This window comes from Castor canadensis, chromosome 17, assembly GCF_047511655.1.
Source record: "Castor canadensis chromosome 17, mCasCan1.hap1v2, whole genome shotgun sequence".
Lineage (NCBI taxonomy): Eukaryota > Metazoa > Chordata > Mammalia > Rodentia > Castoridae > Castor > Castor canadensis.
In genome coordinates this window covers 4,013,819-4,029,526 of record NC_133402.1, presented here as the reverse complement: position 1 = coordinate 4,029,526, position 15,708 = coordinate 4,013,819, and the positions used below count along the sequence as shown (strand labels likewise).

Genomic DNA, 15,708 nt, shown 5'->3' with positions numbered 1-15,708 from the left:
TTTCCAATTCCCCTCCATCATGACGGTCCCAGGCCTGCAGAGGAAGGGTGTGAAAAGGGCGCGGGAGAGTGGTTCATAGGCTGCGATGCACTGATCTCTTGCGCATGCTCACTGGAGGTGTGGTGGTTACCCACATGGCCTTGCTCAGCCAATAGCGCGAGGACTACATTACCCACAATGCCTCCCGTGGGTCCGCCCACACTCCCTCGTTCTCATGCCGGCGTAGGTAGTCTGGCTTCCCGGCCAGAAAGCTTTTCGAACACACTGGGTTTGAGATCATCTCTAGACCTCTCGGTCCGGGCGGGTCCGGAACTCCTGGGCACGTGGGAATTGTAGAGGAATTTTTTTTTTTTTAATATATACTAACTGGTGGGGAGAGCTGTTCTGGAAGGAATGTGTGTGCTTTGTTAACATTTAATGTTTAAGCTTGCGGTGTTAGCAGTTTTTGCAGTCCTCCCTAGTTCTTGATTTAGGCTTGTTTTGATTTCCATGTCACCTGTCTTCATACTAGCCCGCCTCTGTTTCTGTTATGTCCAGACTGGTGTAGCAGGAGGCTGCGGGGGAGCAGTCTGGTGGGCGTCTATCCTTTTCTGGCCAGAGAGCCATTTCCATTCAGCCTGTGCCATGACTCAGTGGACCTCTCACCTGGAGCCCTTCTTCCCCCTCACTGCCTGCAGTGCTTCCTTCTACTTAAGTCGGGGCCTCTCCTGCCCCTTGTCACCCTCTTGCGGCCACATCATCCCTCATGTGGTGGAGGGTTTCAGGTTCCAAGTGTGTGGGCTGTGGCGTCATCTCCTCTAGTCCTACAGCATAGGGCTTGTATGACCCTCCTTTTGTGGGTGGAGAAACCAAGGCACAGAGAGCAATAAACTACTTGCCCATGTTGGCAGAGCTGCATTTGGACCCAAGTCTGCCTTCCTACCACCTCCTCCTTCCTGCTTGCCTTGACATTAATTCACAGTTGAACCCGGAACAAAGTTTATTTCCTATAACCAAAACATTCTCAAGGAACTTCCTGGCATTAAAAGGCATGGAGATGGGAGAAGGGTTGCCGGGCTGTGAGGACTGATGAATGGGACTGCCCTGCCTGAGCCCAGGTGAGGGGCCTCTGTGGGTGGGAAGGGCAGCCTGGTCCTGTGCCTGCAAGAATGTCCCCCTGACCTCCCCTCCCCCCATCCCTGGCGGCCTTTGGGGAGGCCTGCTTTGCATTTGGCTCCTAATGGAAATGCCCCTTGTTGTTGGGGGTGGAGTCCCCAGTGGCCAGATCAAGTCGGGTTCACAGAGCCAGCAGGCCTCTGTAGCCCTGATCTTGTCTGTGTTTGTGTGATGTTGCCCCTGGCTGTCAGGCAGGGTTTGTCTTTTGCCTGGCTTGTGGCTTGATACAAAGAGACCCTTGCTTCCTCTTGGCAGCAGTGGCCCCCAGCCTAACACTGGAATATCTCCCCAAATGCCAAGTACTGTGCCTAAGGCACAGAGGAACTGGGGCAGGCAGAGCAGCATCCTGGAGACAGGTGGCAGGGGGTCAAAAGCACCACAGGTCAGGCCCCACAAGGCAGTTAGAAAAGGACTTCGCAAAGAAGGAGGGCTGGAGGGTAAGGCTTGCAGGGTAACAGGGTGATGGGAAACCAGGAGACCCCTCTAGGGGCTGAGCCTGGGCAGGGAACCAGCTGGCCCCAAGCTCTTGTTTGTTTTGTTCTTTTCTTGCTGGTTGTTGAGGGGTGGGTGTGCTCCATTCCACATGGGACAGTTGCCATCATCAGAACACCCGTGCTCCATTAGATTCGTGAAGATCAGCACCACCTTTAGTTTGGAAGAACTCTGGAATCTACCTGTGCCTTTAAGCCTTGGATAAAGAGAAAAAAAGACAAAGCTAATATCAGTCATTACCCCTTTTTCAAAAAGCATCAAGTCTGCAGGTGTATGTGTACGTTCATGCATGTGTGTATGAATCTAGGTACAAAAAGACCTTGCATGGGAAAAACACAGCAATGGGAAAAGATGAAAGAACCTCGAGGTCCTGCTGCAGAAAGGACACCATGCCCCTCACACTGGTCCCTGCCAGCCTCTGCAGAGGATGGGGCACTGTTCCCCACAGCTGCCCTCATACTTCATGACAAGATGTGTTTACATCTTTGTTCTACTTGCATGAAATGGTGTGACCGAAATCCAAGATGCAGGGTGGGTCCACAGTGGGGGTCACTGCCCCCCAGAGACAACTGCTGTTGGAAACACATGGATAGCAGGGGGTCCCAGGGCCCATGTGGGTGGAAGTCAGGCCCTATGACCTGTTTCTTGAATTGTTACCTGAGGCACCTACAGTTGGCCCAGAGTGGGCACCAGTGCTTCCCTGGCTCGCCCTGGCACAAGAGGATCCTCCAGGGCCCTGGGACGACCTCCTGAGAGTCTGGTCTGGGCACTGTGCCCTTCGGCCCAGAGTTTTACGTGTTCCTTCCTCCCAGTTCCTGATCCAGCTTCATCTTTAGGGGCCTGAGACTTCCGGCTACCAGGACCCTTGTTAGCAGGCAACTCAGGCAGAGCCACCCCCTTCCGGAACACCCTCAGCTGCTGGAGAAGCTGGCTCTTCCCTGTACAGTCCCTGTGACACAACAAAACCAGCCTCTGTCAGTGCCATGGGAGGCCGGACCTCCCAACACTGTGCCACCAAAATGGGAGAAAGTCAGATAATTTCAGCTCTCGTTTCAAAGTAAGGACACGATTCTGACAACTGCTGGATCTGGACAGGAAGCAATGCAGATGGCGGTATCCATGGCTCCCCTGCTTTCTGCAGTGGATGAGCAAGACCTTGCCATGCTGAGGCAGAGCATTCACCCGAATTGAAACTCCAGGAGCCCAGAGGCTCCGCCAAACAGGAGAGGTAACTGGAAAACCATTCCCCTCTGCCCTCCAAGTCCCATCTCCATGTTTAGTTTTAAGTTGGTTAAACTTAGGGCTGGTGGAGTGGCTCAAGTGGTAAAAGCGCCTACCTAGCAAGCATGAGGCCCTGAGTTCAAATCCTAGTACTGCCAAAAAATAGTAAGATAGTTAAACCCAACTGACAGAAAATTCTAGAAGGACCATTTGCACCAGAGACATTCTTATGGAAAGTGCTCTCCAAAGGAGTACAGCTAATTTCCCAGTCAGCATGGGAGATGTTATAGTTTGGATATGACTGTCCCTAAACAGGCTCTCCTATGGAAGGCGTGGTCCTGATGCACAAAGGTGGGGATTTTAGGATGTGATTGGCTCATGAAGTTCTGACCTCGTCAATGGATTAATCCATTGGCTAGATGGGAGGTGGTGGAAGGTGGGGTCTGGGCGTGTCCTTGGGGACCTATCTTGCCTGCTGGCCACCATGAGGTGAACAGCTGCCTCCTCCACACACCCCCACAGCCATGATGCCTCAGCATACAGTAATGGAGCAAGCTGACCATGGACTGAAACTTCTGAAACCATGAGCCGAAGTAAGTCTTCCCTCCTCTAAACTGTTTCTCTCAGGTATTTGTCATCGTGATGAAAAGTTTTACTAACACAGGAAGGGACGTTCTTAGTGTGTCAGAGCCCAGACCAACGAAATGGCTGCCACTAACAGCACTTTCCATGTGTCCAACTGCGGAGTCCTTTGAGGCAGTAACTAAAGTTACCCCATTTCTGGATGAAGCCCTTTGCTACAAGAAGAGCCTGGGTGTGGGCACAGGTTCCCTGGCAAGCCATGTAGGAGGTGCTTGTTCCCCACATGGACTGAGGCATGGTCCCTGGCTGTGAGGCAGGCTCCTCAGCAGGAGGAGCTCACTTGGTAGACACAATGACCTTGACTCCCTTACCTTGGGAGAGCAAGGCCTTGCCAAAGGGTGTTGTGAGAGAATAAACCTGGGCCACCAGAAACAAATGGAAAAGCCAGAGTGCATCTCAAGTGTGTCCCTGGGCCTCAGGACAGGCAGTGCAAGGCTGCAGCTCCTGCCATGCGGTCTCTGTGCCCATCACTGTGTCACAGGCTTCAGGCAGGGGGCCTGTCCAGCACTTCTCACCCCAGGTTTCTTCCTGCTTTTTCCTGCAGTGCCTAATCGCACACTGCACCGGGGAAAGCCATACGGGACCCTGAGTTTCCCAGGGCGAGGCCCTGCCACAGCACATAGTTCTCATTTGCCCTGGGGCCATGGTGGGACCTCTGGGTCCCTGAATGTCACATTTCACTCTTCAGTTCACCCAGCTTTTCTTTGCTGGCTAACCACTGCCTCATTCTATCCCCACACTTTCTCTGCACTTGCACTGCTATGGCAACAGGGACAAAGATCCATTTGGGGACCTGTTTTTCAGAAAGAAAATGGACTAGACTGTCCTGGGGAGGGAGCGAGGGTGTCCTGGATGATGCCCAAGGCACAGTGGGCCAGGCTGGACCCCAGCGGGCTGCCCACCCCCTAAGCCCACACACATACAAGGTGCATGACGGAGCTGAGCCTAGTGTCCAGTACACCAGGTCAGAGAGGTGCTCGCAAGGTGGGGAGGGAGGCCCCTTCATGGTTACCGCCAGGCCCAGGAAGAGGGAGGTGCCCGTTGTGCTGGGCCTTGCTGGTCTCCCACAGCTGCTTTCTCCTCTTCCTCCTCCTCACTGTCAGACGAGCTGTATTCAGAGCTGGAGAGGAGAAGAAATGGTTTCTCTGTATGTGCCCCATGACACCCTGCCAGGCCCAATCCCACCAGAGACTTGGAAGTGCTTGGCCTCCCTGGGGGTCCAAGGCAGGGGTGGCGGCCAGCTGAAGCCTATGGGCCTCTGGACTTCCTGCCAAGTAGGCAGAGGAGGGCACAGGCAATGTACTTCAGTAAAGTGGCTAACCCTCTGCCTTCTCCCTTCCCTCCTGCGGGGACCTAGTGGGACTGGCCAGGCCCAGGTCCTGCTGAGAGGACTTCTCAGCCAGCCTAGCAATGTTCCAGGCCCATGGAATTCCCTTTCTCCCCAGCAGGAGCTGCAAGAGGCCTTGTGTGGCCAACAGGCCACTTTGCCAAGCAGAGAGTTGGCTGCAGGGCTGACACTGCTCTTGACCTTTCTGGGGACTGGCCTCGTGGCTCCAGTGGCTTTAGTGGCTCTGTCTGCCGCAGGTCGATAAAGATGGTGGGAGGCTCTGTCTTCAAACTCCTGCCCGCAGCCAGCCTCTGGCCTGGTTCAGCCTGGAAACTGCACTTTGTCACAGTGCATCTGAGGTGGGAAAAGCAGGGTGGCTGAGTCCCTTCTCTGAGAGTAGTGTGATCTATGGGCATGTCCCCCACATGTTGCCCACTATGGGTCAGCAGGGACTTTGAACCCATCTGCTCTCAAGGCCACCCTCAAGATAGGCCAGCACATCCAACCATACTTTGCAGGGTGGAAACGCTGCATGTCCATTCTTACCGCAGGTGGCTGCTTTACTTTCTATTTAAGCTAATTAAATTTAAGTGGACATGTAACATTAAAAAATTCAGTTCCTCAGTCACACTGGCCTCATTTCCAGTGCTCATTTGCTACACACAGCTTGTGGCTGTCATACCGGACACCGCGAGGTAGCCATGGCTGTGACTTTTGCTTGCCAGGTACAGAGACCCATAGTATCTAGCTCAGGAGAAAAGTGGGGTGCATGGCTCCCAGGTTACTAAAAAGGGTAGAACAACCAATGTGGGAAAGGAAGGGGTACAGCTGGGCCCCAGAAGACCCCAGGACTGTTTCCACTTTGCTCTTTGTCATTGCAGCTTGCTTTTCTCCAAGTGGAAGGGCAGGTGGCTGCAACTGGAAAGGCTCTGATTGGCCTGGTTGGGGTCACATGCCCAGGGTCATGTGCCATGTGGACAGTGAAGGGAGGGTCTGGGGAAAGAGCTTGAGCTTTGGGCTCAATTTTCTACTCTGCTGTTGATAGCCTAGGAGAGCCAACTTCTCTGAGCCTCATTCTCCCCATCCATAAAATGGGGACCATAGGGACACCTGCCCTGATCAGGTTCTTGAGATTCAATGAAAAAGTACATATCATTAGATCAAGGGCAAACACAACAAGGGGATTGGACTATGAGCACATGATAAAAGCGAGAGCACACAAGGGAGGGGTGAGGATAGGTAAGACACCTAAAAAACTAGCTAGCATTTGTTGCCCTTAATGCAGAGAAACTAAAGCAGATACCTTAAAGCAACTGAGGCCAATAGGAAAAGGGGACCAGGAACTAGAGAAAAGGTTAGATTAAAAAGAATTAACCTAGAAGGTAACACCCACGCACAGGAAATCAATGTAAGTCAATGCCCTGTATAGCTATCCTTATCTCAACCAGCAAAACCCCTTGTTCCTTCCTATTATTGCTTATACTCTCTCTACAACAAAATTAGAGATAAGGGCAAAATAGTTTCTGCTGGGTATTGAGGGGGGGAGCGGGAGGGGGTGGAGTGGGTGGTAAGGGAGGGGGTGGGGGCAGGGGGGAGAAATAAACCAAGCCTTGTATGCACATATGAATAATAAAAGAAAAATGAAAAAAAAAAAAAAAGAACCCCGCCCGCAGTAGGCCCCACAAGTGCTGTCCCCCACCCCAGGCCAGTTCTAGAGAGATGACAGGGACCGTGGCTGGCAAGAAGTCCCACCTGTTTCTGGTCTCTCGCTCCTTGGTGTCTTGGGATGTCTCGGCAGACACCTTCTGGGCAGAGGTGCGGGCTGTGGACTGCATGGCACACAGGGCCCGCTGATCCTGGACCCTGTCCTGGGAGCACAGCATGTTATACTCTGAGGATTGTGGAGAGAGGGAAAAGGAGGCAGCTTAGTAGGGACCTGGCCTCACCTCACAGGCCCGCTTTGACTCACAGTGGCTTGAACCTCAGGACCCCTTGGGTCTCCATGTGCCTCAGGCTTGCTGCATCCCCCTCCTCTGCCCTCAGCTCTTTCTGAAGCCTCTGGCTCCAGCTTCACAGGGCTAGGAGAGCACTAGCTTTGAGCAGGGAGTGCTACTTGTCTTGTGAAGTAGGTCATGGGCAACCATGACACAAAAAGTGGGGTCATCCTATAGATTCCTTTCAACTTAAGTTTTAGTTTATATACTACATTTTTCTACATTAATAGAGACGTCCCTCGTTAAAGTGCAGAACACTCTATGTCTAAGACTTTGCAAGACTCCTATTGAACCTGAGTTGTTTGTAGGATTTCATAATTTAAAAAAAAAAACTGGAGTACATATCTTTACCCATTAAGGAGAGGTTTGCAGAATGGAATAGCTTGATCAATGGGTTATGAGCCTTTAAAGTAGAAGGTAGATTCTGCCTGCTGCCCTCCAGAGGGCGCAGCAATCACATACCCTCTGCCTGCCCTCAGAAGGGTCTGTTTCTGTGTATCCCATAAAGGGACAGATGCTGAAAACAGCTGAGGACCTGGAGGCTGGAGACTGGTATCACCCTTGCTCTTGGGCCTCAGACCTGCCCCCTTGTGGCTGGGAACCTGAGTGGTGGGGAGCTTGTTATTTGCAGAGCTGCCTAGGCCATAAGAGCAGTGACAAAGGTGACATCCTTAGCTTTCCTTTCTACACAGGAGGTGAGGGAAGCAGGAGCAGATTAAAGGAGCAAAAGAGGCAGGATCAACTTTCCACCAGGAAGAAAGAGGATGGTGAGAAGGAGGAAAAACTGTAGGCTAGAGGCAGGGACCAAGTTTGAGGGTCCCTCTTGTGTCTCTGGGCCTGGACGTGTCTGGCACATGGCAGGCATGTATGTTGAATGAATGAACCTTGAAAGGACATGAGTGCTCAGGACGGCAAAGGACTAAGCAAATGGAGGGAAAACATGGCTGCAGGGCCTGTAGCCTGTGTTACTGCCAGGCTCCGGTGCTGAAGGGCAGGCAGACCTTGGCCTTGACCTTGACAGCTGTCAGCTAACCACCACGCAGATCTGGGTTTGCCACGTCCAGGGCTGTCTTCTCGTTTCGACAGACTCTTTAGGATGTAATCCAAATCCCACTCTTCAAGATGCTGAAACAATGAAGTCAGTGATTAGGAGACTTCTGCAGGATTCTGTGGGCAGGGCAACCGCTTCACAGCTGTTATGGCCAGCAGAGCTGTCACCAGGTGTTAAATAGAAATTGGGGTTTAAGTGCAGGCCAGCAAGTGGACACACTGTCCCCTGTAACTGAACACAGATTGGACCTCTCATTTAGGGTGAGATCTGCATTTCTCAGTCCCTCCTTTCTACGTCTTTCTTAAGTTGGTACTTAATTTTTTTGTCACAGAGCTGCTATCTAACCTGTAGGAAACCCTGGTTGGTTGGTTGTTTTTTTGGCAAAACTGGGTCTTGATCTTAGGGCCTCATGCTTGCTAAGCAGGGGATTTTACTGCTTGAGCAACTCTGCCAGCCCCAACTTTGTATCTCTTTTAAACTGTTTAGATTCATAGGTTTGTAGCAGGGACAGCCCCATCTGGAGAACCTGGCCAAGAGGGCTTTGGGAATACAGCAGGAAGTTAACCTAGAACGGTGGTGCTGAGGGCACCCAGGGCCTTGCACCCAGGGCAAGTGCTCTACCACTGAGCTCTACCAGCCCTAGTGAATGTTTACGTGACCTAACTACTTGCAGCCCTCTAGAGGAGGAAAAACAAAGGTCATCAGAAAGCCATGGATGGCTTGGAGGTGGCTCACACCTGTAATCCTAGCTACTTGGGAGGCTGAGATTGGGGGATTACAGTTTGAGGCCAGCCTGGGCAGAGTTTGCAAGACTCCATCTCAACAGAAAAAGCTGTGTATGTGTCTGTCATCCCAGCTACTGCTGGAAGCATAAATAGGAGGATTACAGTCCAGACCAGCTGGGACAAAAAGCATGACCCTATCTCAAAAATAACCAGAGCAAAAAAGGGGGCTGGAGGCATGGCTCAAGCAGTAGAACACCTGCCTAGCAAGGTTCTACAGTGAGGATCTGAATTAAACCCTATAGTACTAAAAAAAAAAAAAAAAAAAAAAAACTTAAATAAACAAAAAATAATGAAAAAGACTTCTGTGTATAAGTTGGTGCCAGTTTTCTCTAGGTTAAGAAAATTGATAAGCTACACAGGACAGAAGGTGGCTGTGTGGCCTCTTTGTGCCAAACTGGAACATCTGCTGACAAGACCACCTCCACAGGGAAGGAACTTGGTTTGCATAGCAGACCAGAGCCCTCCCACCTTACTGCCTTGTGAAACTGGGAGGCACATGGCTTACTTTCCTTCCAGTGGGCAGGTGGACACCACAGACCACAAGTAGTGCTGGCACCCGATCACTGCCATGCACTACTCTCCACGGCCCCTTCTATCCAGCAGGAATCTGCGGACTCCTTTTTCCTAACCCAGGAGTTAGGCTTTATCACCTGCTGGTTCCCTCATTAATGCACTAAATCTACCTTGAACAAGTGGAGAACTTCACTTTGATAGTGTCAAATGGCTGTCATGCTTGGCATTAGCACTGTTTACTCTCTAAAGAAGACTGGAGTCTGCTGCTTTTCTGTGTTCTCATTGACTCTCTAGGGTGAGCATCTGTCCAGGCCTCCACCCACTGGGACAGGCATGGCCACTTGCCAGGTGATGGCCCTGGAACCTTACACCTGGGGTACTCGAGGGTTAGCCAGCTGGTTCTAGACCCAGTGCAGGAAGATGGCTCGCTGCGGGGCACAGGCCCGAGGGCAGGTGGGCAGTGGAGACACCTACCTGGAGTGAGGGCACCAGCCCTCCTTCCCTGGCCCTTGCTGAAGGCACCTCTGGCTTGGGCTCTGGCTCCGCAGCCTGGCCTTGGTCACCACAGCCCGGATCCCGGACATCCCAGGTCACTTTCTGGAGCATGCCTTTCTCTATCATCTTCCTCCTCTCCCGGCGGAGGGCTCTGCGCTTTGTGGAGTCTTTCCACTCATCTTGGGGCTCTGTCTTGGGCTCTCCTTTAGGGGAGGGGCTGGCTTCTCCCTGAGGACCCCAGGCAGGACTGTGGGATCCTTTGGTGCTTAAGGACAGACTCCCAAAGTCACCTTCCAGCCACATGGGTGTCTCCTCGGCCATCCTAAGAAGAGTGCTGGTCTCAGTACAGCTCTTAGAAGGCTGGCCAGGGCCCCTTCCTCCCTGAGGAGCTGGGCCCTTCATCCTTGCATTCTGTCCACTGCTGGGTTCGGTGGGGAGTCCCACAGGCACCAGGACTTGCTATGGAGAAAATAAACTCTGTTAGCATCTGCAAAAACTCCAGGTGTTAGAAATAAGACCACTGGAGTCATAATCAAAGACACAGGAATGGAGAATTGTCTCGGCAAGGCAAAATTTATTTCTGCAGAAGGCTGCGCAGGCACACGGGCACAGCAAGCAGGAGGAGCAGGCAATAGGGCCTCATTTTTACTCCCGATGCAGTGGACCCTGCCCATTTGCTTGGAATGGTCAAGTTCCAGTCCACAATCTGATTGCCATTGGCTAATGCTACCCTTGGAATTTGAGGGTGGGGTAGGTAGTAATTTCCATGCAAAAATGGAGTTCAGCCAGCACCAGCAGCTCACGCCTATAATCCTAGCTACTCAGGAGGCAGAGATCAGGAGGATCATGGTTCGAAGCCAGTCCAGACAAATAGTTCATGAGATCCTATCTCAAAAAACCCTTCACAAAAATAGGGCTGGTGGAGTGGCTCAAGGTGAAGGCCCTGAGTTCAAGTCCCAGTGAACAAGAACCCAGAACTGCAAGCAGATAAGATGGCGACACACTTTGATAGAAAAGACTGTTTTTCTCACACAGGGAATTTTTTTTCATGGTAGAATATGTACATAACATAAACTTTTCCATTTGAACCCTTTCTTTTTTTGTGTACTGGGGATTGAACCCAGGGCCTCTAATTTGTTAGCTAAGCACCACTTAAGCCATCCCCCACCCCAGCACTTTATTTTGAGGCAGCATCTGGCAGTGTAGTCCAGCCTGGTCTCAAACTCAGTCCCAGGCCGGCTTTGAGCTCATGGCCCTCCTGCCTCCACCTGCTGAGTCCTGATCCCAGGCGTGTACCACCATTCTTGGCTCCATTTGAACCATTCCAAGTGTAGTGTGCAGACCTGTGCAGCACTTACACTACTGTACAGCCACTACTGTTATTTCCACACAGAAAGTCTGTATCCATCAGTCACTCCGATTCCCCAGCCCCAGCCAAAGTTAAAGAATGAAATTAAATTTGCCTGTATGAGTTGCCAAAGTCAGCTGGGTGCCAGTGGCTCATACCTATAATCCTACTTAGTTGGGAGGCTGAGATCAGGAGGACGAGGTTCGAGGCCAGCCTGGGAAAACAGTTCTTGAGACTACATCTCCAAAATAAGCAAAAACAAAAAAAAGAGCAAAATGGACTGGAGTTGTGGCTCAAGTGGTGAGGCCCTGAGCTCAAACCCCAGTTCCCCCCCCGCCCCAAAAAAATTGTCAAAGACACTGTAGAAATGAACAAAATACAAAGTAAAGCTGGGTGCCAGTGGCTTGCACCTATAATCCTATTTGCTTGGGAGGCAGAGATCAGGAGGATTGTGGTTCAAGGCCAGCCAGGGGCAAAAAAAGAATAAAAACTGAGACTCAGTCTCAAAAATACCCAACACAAAAAAGAGCTGGCAGAATGGCTCAAGTGGTAGAGCACCTGCCTTAGCAAGCATGAGGCCCTGAGTTCAAACCCAGTACTGTCAAAAAAAAAAAAGAAAAAAATACAAAGTAAAGTTACATGGAAATTGTGCCACCTGAGTTGCTGTCCTGGACATGCCTTCTGTGTGGAGTTATTTCAGATCTGCTTCTTGGCCCAGTTGGGCTGTGGGTGGTGTGGTGATGATGGATTCAGTTCAGCCCTCACCCACTCATTCACCTGGTTAGTGATGCTGGGCAGAGCTAAGCCCAGAGAAGTCATCCTGGGGCTAGGCATTTCCTGGAACTCTGCCCCCTGCCTTGAAAGTGGGTCGGTACCTCTATGGTGTTTTATCTGCTTTTTCATAGGCCTGGGGTTTGAACTCAGAACTCTGTACTTGCAAAGCAGGTGCTGTACTGCTTGACCCACTCGTCCAGTTCATTTTGCTCTGGTTACTTTGGAGATGGGTCTCGTGAACTACTTGTCTGGGCTGGCCTCGATCTGCAATCCTCCTGATCTCAGCCTCCCAAGTAGCTAGGTTTAGAGATGTGAGCCACTGGTCCTTTACGGAGTTTTCACTGGAAACATCTAACCACAACCACATTAAGAGCCTAACAGGTCTGACTGGTTGGGACTGTCCACAGATGAATGCTGACAGGCAGATTATATTTATAAAGGTAGCATTAAGCTATCAGGGGTAGAACTTTTGGTCTTAGCTGGGGCCTGGGGAGTGGGGAGACGTGATGTGGTTCCCTGCATCTCCCCTGGTTCCCTCCCCCTGCCCCAGTTGCTCAGTGTTTGCACAGCACCTTCTCCCCTGACTCTCCACTAAAACCTCTAGCAATTCAGCAAATGCTCTGTGCCTTGGCAGACATGGTGGCTGTGAAGCCAGCTGGGTTAAGGAGAGCCATATATGACAGGCAGCTGTGACAAGGGCCAGACAGTGCAAAGTGCCTTGGTAAAAAAATGGGACAGAAGGGGTCTAGAGGATGGACAGGGGACAAAACTAGACAGCAAATCAAGTGTGTTGAGTGCCCTAGAGAGGGAGTCACATGTGCTCAGGACACTTGGCTTTTCCCAAGAAGGAAGGACTGAGTAGCAGAGATGCTTGACCAGTGGTTTTAACCGTTCTAACCACACTGCTATTTAGACTCTACAGGTATCTGTGACCACACACACACACACACACACACACCCTTTTGCCCCCGCAATGTGCCAGGTTTAGCGGATCCCCAAAGCCTGTGTCCACAAACCTCTGGTGGAGAACTTTTAAATGTGGGGACCCAGGACCCAGATTTGTCTCCAGCTGCAGGGTCTTCGGCCAGCTCTGCAGCCAGGTCTGGAATCAGGACGGGTTGGTTTCGCTGGAAGATGAAGGGCTCCTTTTCCTCGAAGTCCGACTGTGGACAGAGCAGGGGTCTTTGGTGGTAAGGCAACACTGCTTCCCAGGGAGGTCCGCTGTCTCCAGAAGGGCAGGCTCAGCTCTGCTTCCTGCCACCCACTTAGAAATGGGCTCAACAGCACCACCTCATGGGGATGAGACCTAGGGCTCCGTGCTCCATAGGTGCCGGCCATACACGGATCTCACACACCACACGTGCTGAGTAATGGCAGGGAGGGGGTATCTGAGAGCCCCCTCCCTGCCTCTAAAAGACAGGCCGAAAGGCACCTGCCACCTTACAGGGATTAGCATTAGCCATGAGAGGCGAGAGTGATCTGAGCACCAAGGCCCTGGGACTGCCCTACCTGCTCCTTGGCCTTGCCATGGGGCACTGGATCCCTGAGGTCCCAGAAGCCCTGTCACATTCACCTTACAGATGCCCAGGTGGGACCCAAACCTGGCCTCTCACTTCTAAAACTTTGCTCTCACTCTAAATGCCCAGTGCTGGCCTGGGAGCTGAGGAGCCCCAGCCCACTGAGTCATCAGCTGGCTCCCTGTGCACATGGCTCCTTGGTGCTGAGCATCAGGGGCCTCCTCAGTGACCCCAGATTACTCTAGTGGGGAAGCCCTCCACAGGCTATCACCATGCACTGGTAAGGCACTCTACACGATGGTGCTGGTCCAGTCCTGGCCCAATACTTGAGAACAGCACTGCAGCAGAGTGGCAAGTGCCAGATTTCAGCATTGAGCCCATTTGGGACCCAGGTGGGCCCAGGACCACCACTGGCATGGCCTTGAGGCTGCTGAGCACCAAAGTGAGTACGCAATCTGACGAAAAAGGAAGTGAGAACCCAGAAAACACCTTCGCATCAGGCGGGAAGGCAGAAATCGCAGACAAGCTCCACAGATTGGAAAGGGGCCTGCCGAGAGGACACTGCGTGACCAGCGTCATGCCCACCATGGGAAGGAAGGACAGTCGGTGCCTAGGAGAAAGCTTGCTCACCAAGGAGGAGTCTGAGTCCAGGGATGGAAGCTGGTCTTTGGCAGCCTTGAGGACGGCATCCCAGGGGGAGCCCAGCGAGGGCACGTCTTTGGATGCCATGGGGGTGTAGGCTTACAGGATGCTCTCTCTGTGTGCCATCATTTGAGGAGCCCTGTGGAACACACAGGAAAAGTGGCCAGGGCAAGAGATCAGGGATGCCTCTCCAAAGCTCCCACCAGCCACAGATGAAAACAGATTTGCAGATCTCCACCCATTTCCTTCTGGGACTAAAAGATCACGTCGCTGCGTGCCAGGGCTGTATGTGTGTCTGTGCATGAATGTGTACACTACAGTGTGGAGCCTGCATGTGTGTGTGATGTATTTAATGGCATATGCATATGAAAATATGTATTGATACAAGTGATACAGGTACACAATGTATATTAGGTGACATATAATACAAGTGATGAATATATGTATATATATATCTCATACAACAGAGATATACTATTATTCCCATTTTATAGGCTTAGAGAGGTTAATGAATGGCGAGGAGAATTTGAATCAAAGCGGGACTGAAGGTGTAGCTCAGTGGTACAGAGCTTGCCTAACGTGCTCAAGGGTTTGGGTTTGATCCCCAGCGGGGAAGAAAGAGGGTGGGCTTTAAGCCCCATCACCCTATACTGCCCCTCACAACAGAACAGCCTAGAGACATTTTGGAGAACCCAAGAGATCTGTTTGGAGTCTCACTCAAAATAGCCTTGTATTCGCCAGCACCGGTTCAGCTCCACCCTTTGTCAGAAAGCAGCAAGGGGCCTTGGGAATGTGGGGAGAGGGTCTGGCGAGCCCTGTGGCCTAGGCCGCTGAATCTCTGAAACGGTCTGCTGTCGTACCCCGAGGCAGCGGCAGGACACGGAGGTGGGGAGAGAAGGGGAGGAGAGGGGGAGAGAAGGGAGGAGAGGGGTTCAGGTCTCTTGTGCTTGTGCCAGCGAGGCCAGGGTAGGCAGGTGGGCACGCTCCTGGGACCGGGTCTCTGCTTGGCAATGCCGGGCACAGTACTACTAGTAGCCAGGCAGCACAATCACTGAGCTATGCGGTAGGGGAGAGAAAGGCATCACCGGCAGGGGGATCGGAGGGGTGTGCAGAGGCTCAGAGGGGTGAAAAATGCCCAACTCGTTTGGGGATAAAGGTGTCGGATGCTGGACTCTGCAGTGAAAACGGGCTGAACGTGCTCTCCCTGGCGCTCGGCATCTCTGAATCCTGCAGTGTCCACAGATCATTTTTCAGCCTCAGCCCGTTGGCTCTGCCCCGCCCGCGGCGTTGTTGTCATGGCGACCAGACGCCATCGGCCCGCGGGGCAATCCTTTCAATACTAGAGCTAGGGACAGAGAAAGCCGAGCGCCTTCCTCCCACCCCTAGTCCTATTCCCACGTCCCGTCCACCACCTGATGTTTATTTCCGCGGTCGCGCAGACCCTCCACCACTCGCCTCCGGGCTGCCTTTGCCTGCGCTCTGCGCGCTCCCGACAGTGCTATGAAGAGCGCAGCGCGTCTCGTGGTCGCGCTCGCCCGGCCGCCCGTCCCTTAACATAGCCTGCCTTCAACGGGCAGTCCCTCTCCGGGTACTTCTTCCGGTCTGGCTCGTCCCGCCTCTCTGCGGCAGGATTGGTTTCTGGGCAGGAGGGGGCGGAGAGGGGTGAAGCGATGTGCTTGCTCATTGGCTGCCGTGGGCGTCACGCGAGCTGGGAGCTCGTTTGAAGGCGAGGGCACCGACTGGCCAATAACA

At 52.4% G+C, this 15,708-nt stretch overlaps 1 protein-coding gene across 5 annotated transcripts; it reads right to left on the bottom strand.

The window, feature by feature from the left end:
* Positions 1 to 369: 369 nt before the first annotated feature.
* Positions 370 to 15,549, bottom strand: Dnaaf8 (dynein axonemal assembly factor 8). 5 transcript variants are annotated; one of them, XM_074058933.1, is made up of 11 exons: positions 15,369 to 15,549; positions 14,674 to 14,804; positions 13,945 to 14,095; positions 12,814 to 12,960; positions 9,655 to 10,134; positions 7,833 to 7,956; positions 6,590 to 6,728; positions 5,039 to 5,191; positions 4,523 to 4,630; positions 2,305 to 2,596; positions 372 to 1,843 (listed from the first exon to the last, which is right to left on the bottom strand). In XM_074058933.1, the coding sequence occupies exons 3-10, from the start codon at positions 14,041 to 14,043 to the stop codon at positions 2,314 to 2,316; spliced, it is 1,533 nt and encodes a 510-aa protein (XP_073915034.1). In that variant the 5' UTR covers positions 14,044 to 14,095; positions 14,674 to 14,804; positions 15,369 to 15,549; the 3' UTR covers positions 372 to 1,843; positions 2,305 to 2,313. The 5 variants fall into 5 exon arrangements, with proteins under 5 accessions (XP_073915037.1, XP_073915034.1, XP_073915033.1 ...); XM_074058932.1 differs by lacking the exon at positions 14,674 to 14,804; XM_074058935.1 differs by lacking the exon at positions 14,674 to 14,804 and having other exon boundaries at positions 15,412 to 15,549.
* Between the last annotated feature and the right edge of the window lie 159 nt (positions 15,550 to 15,708).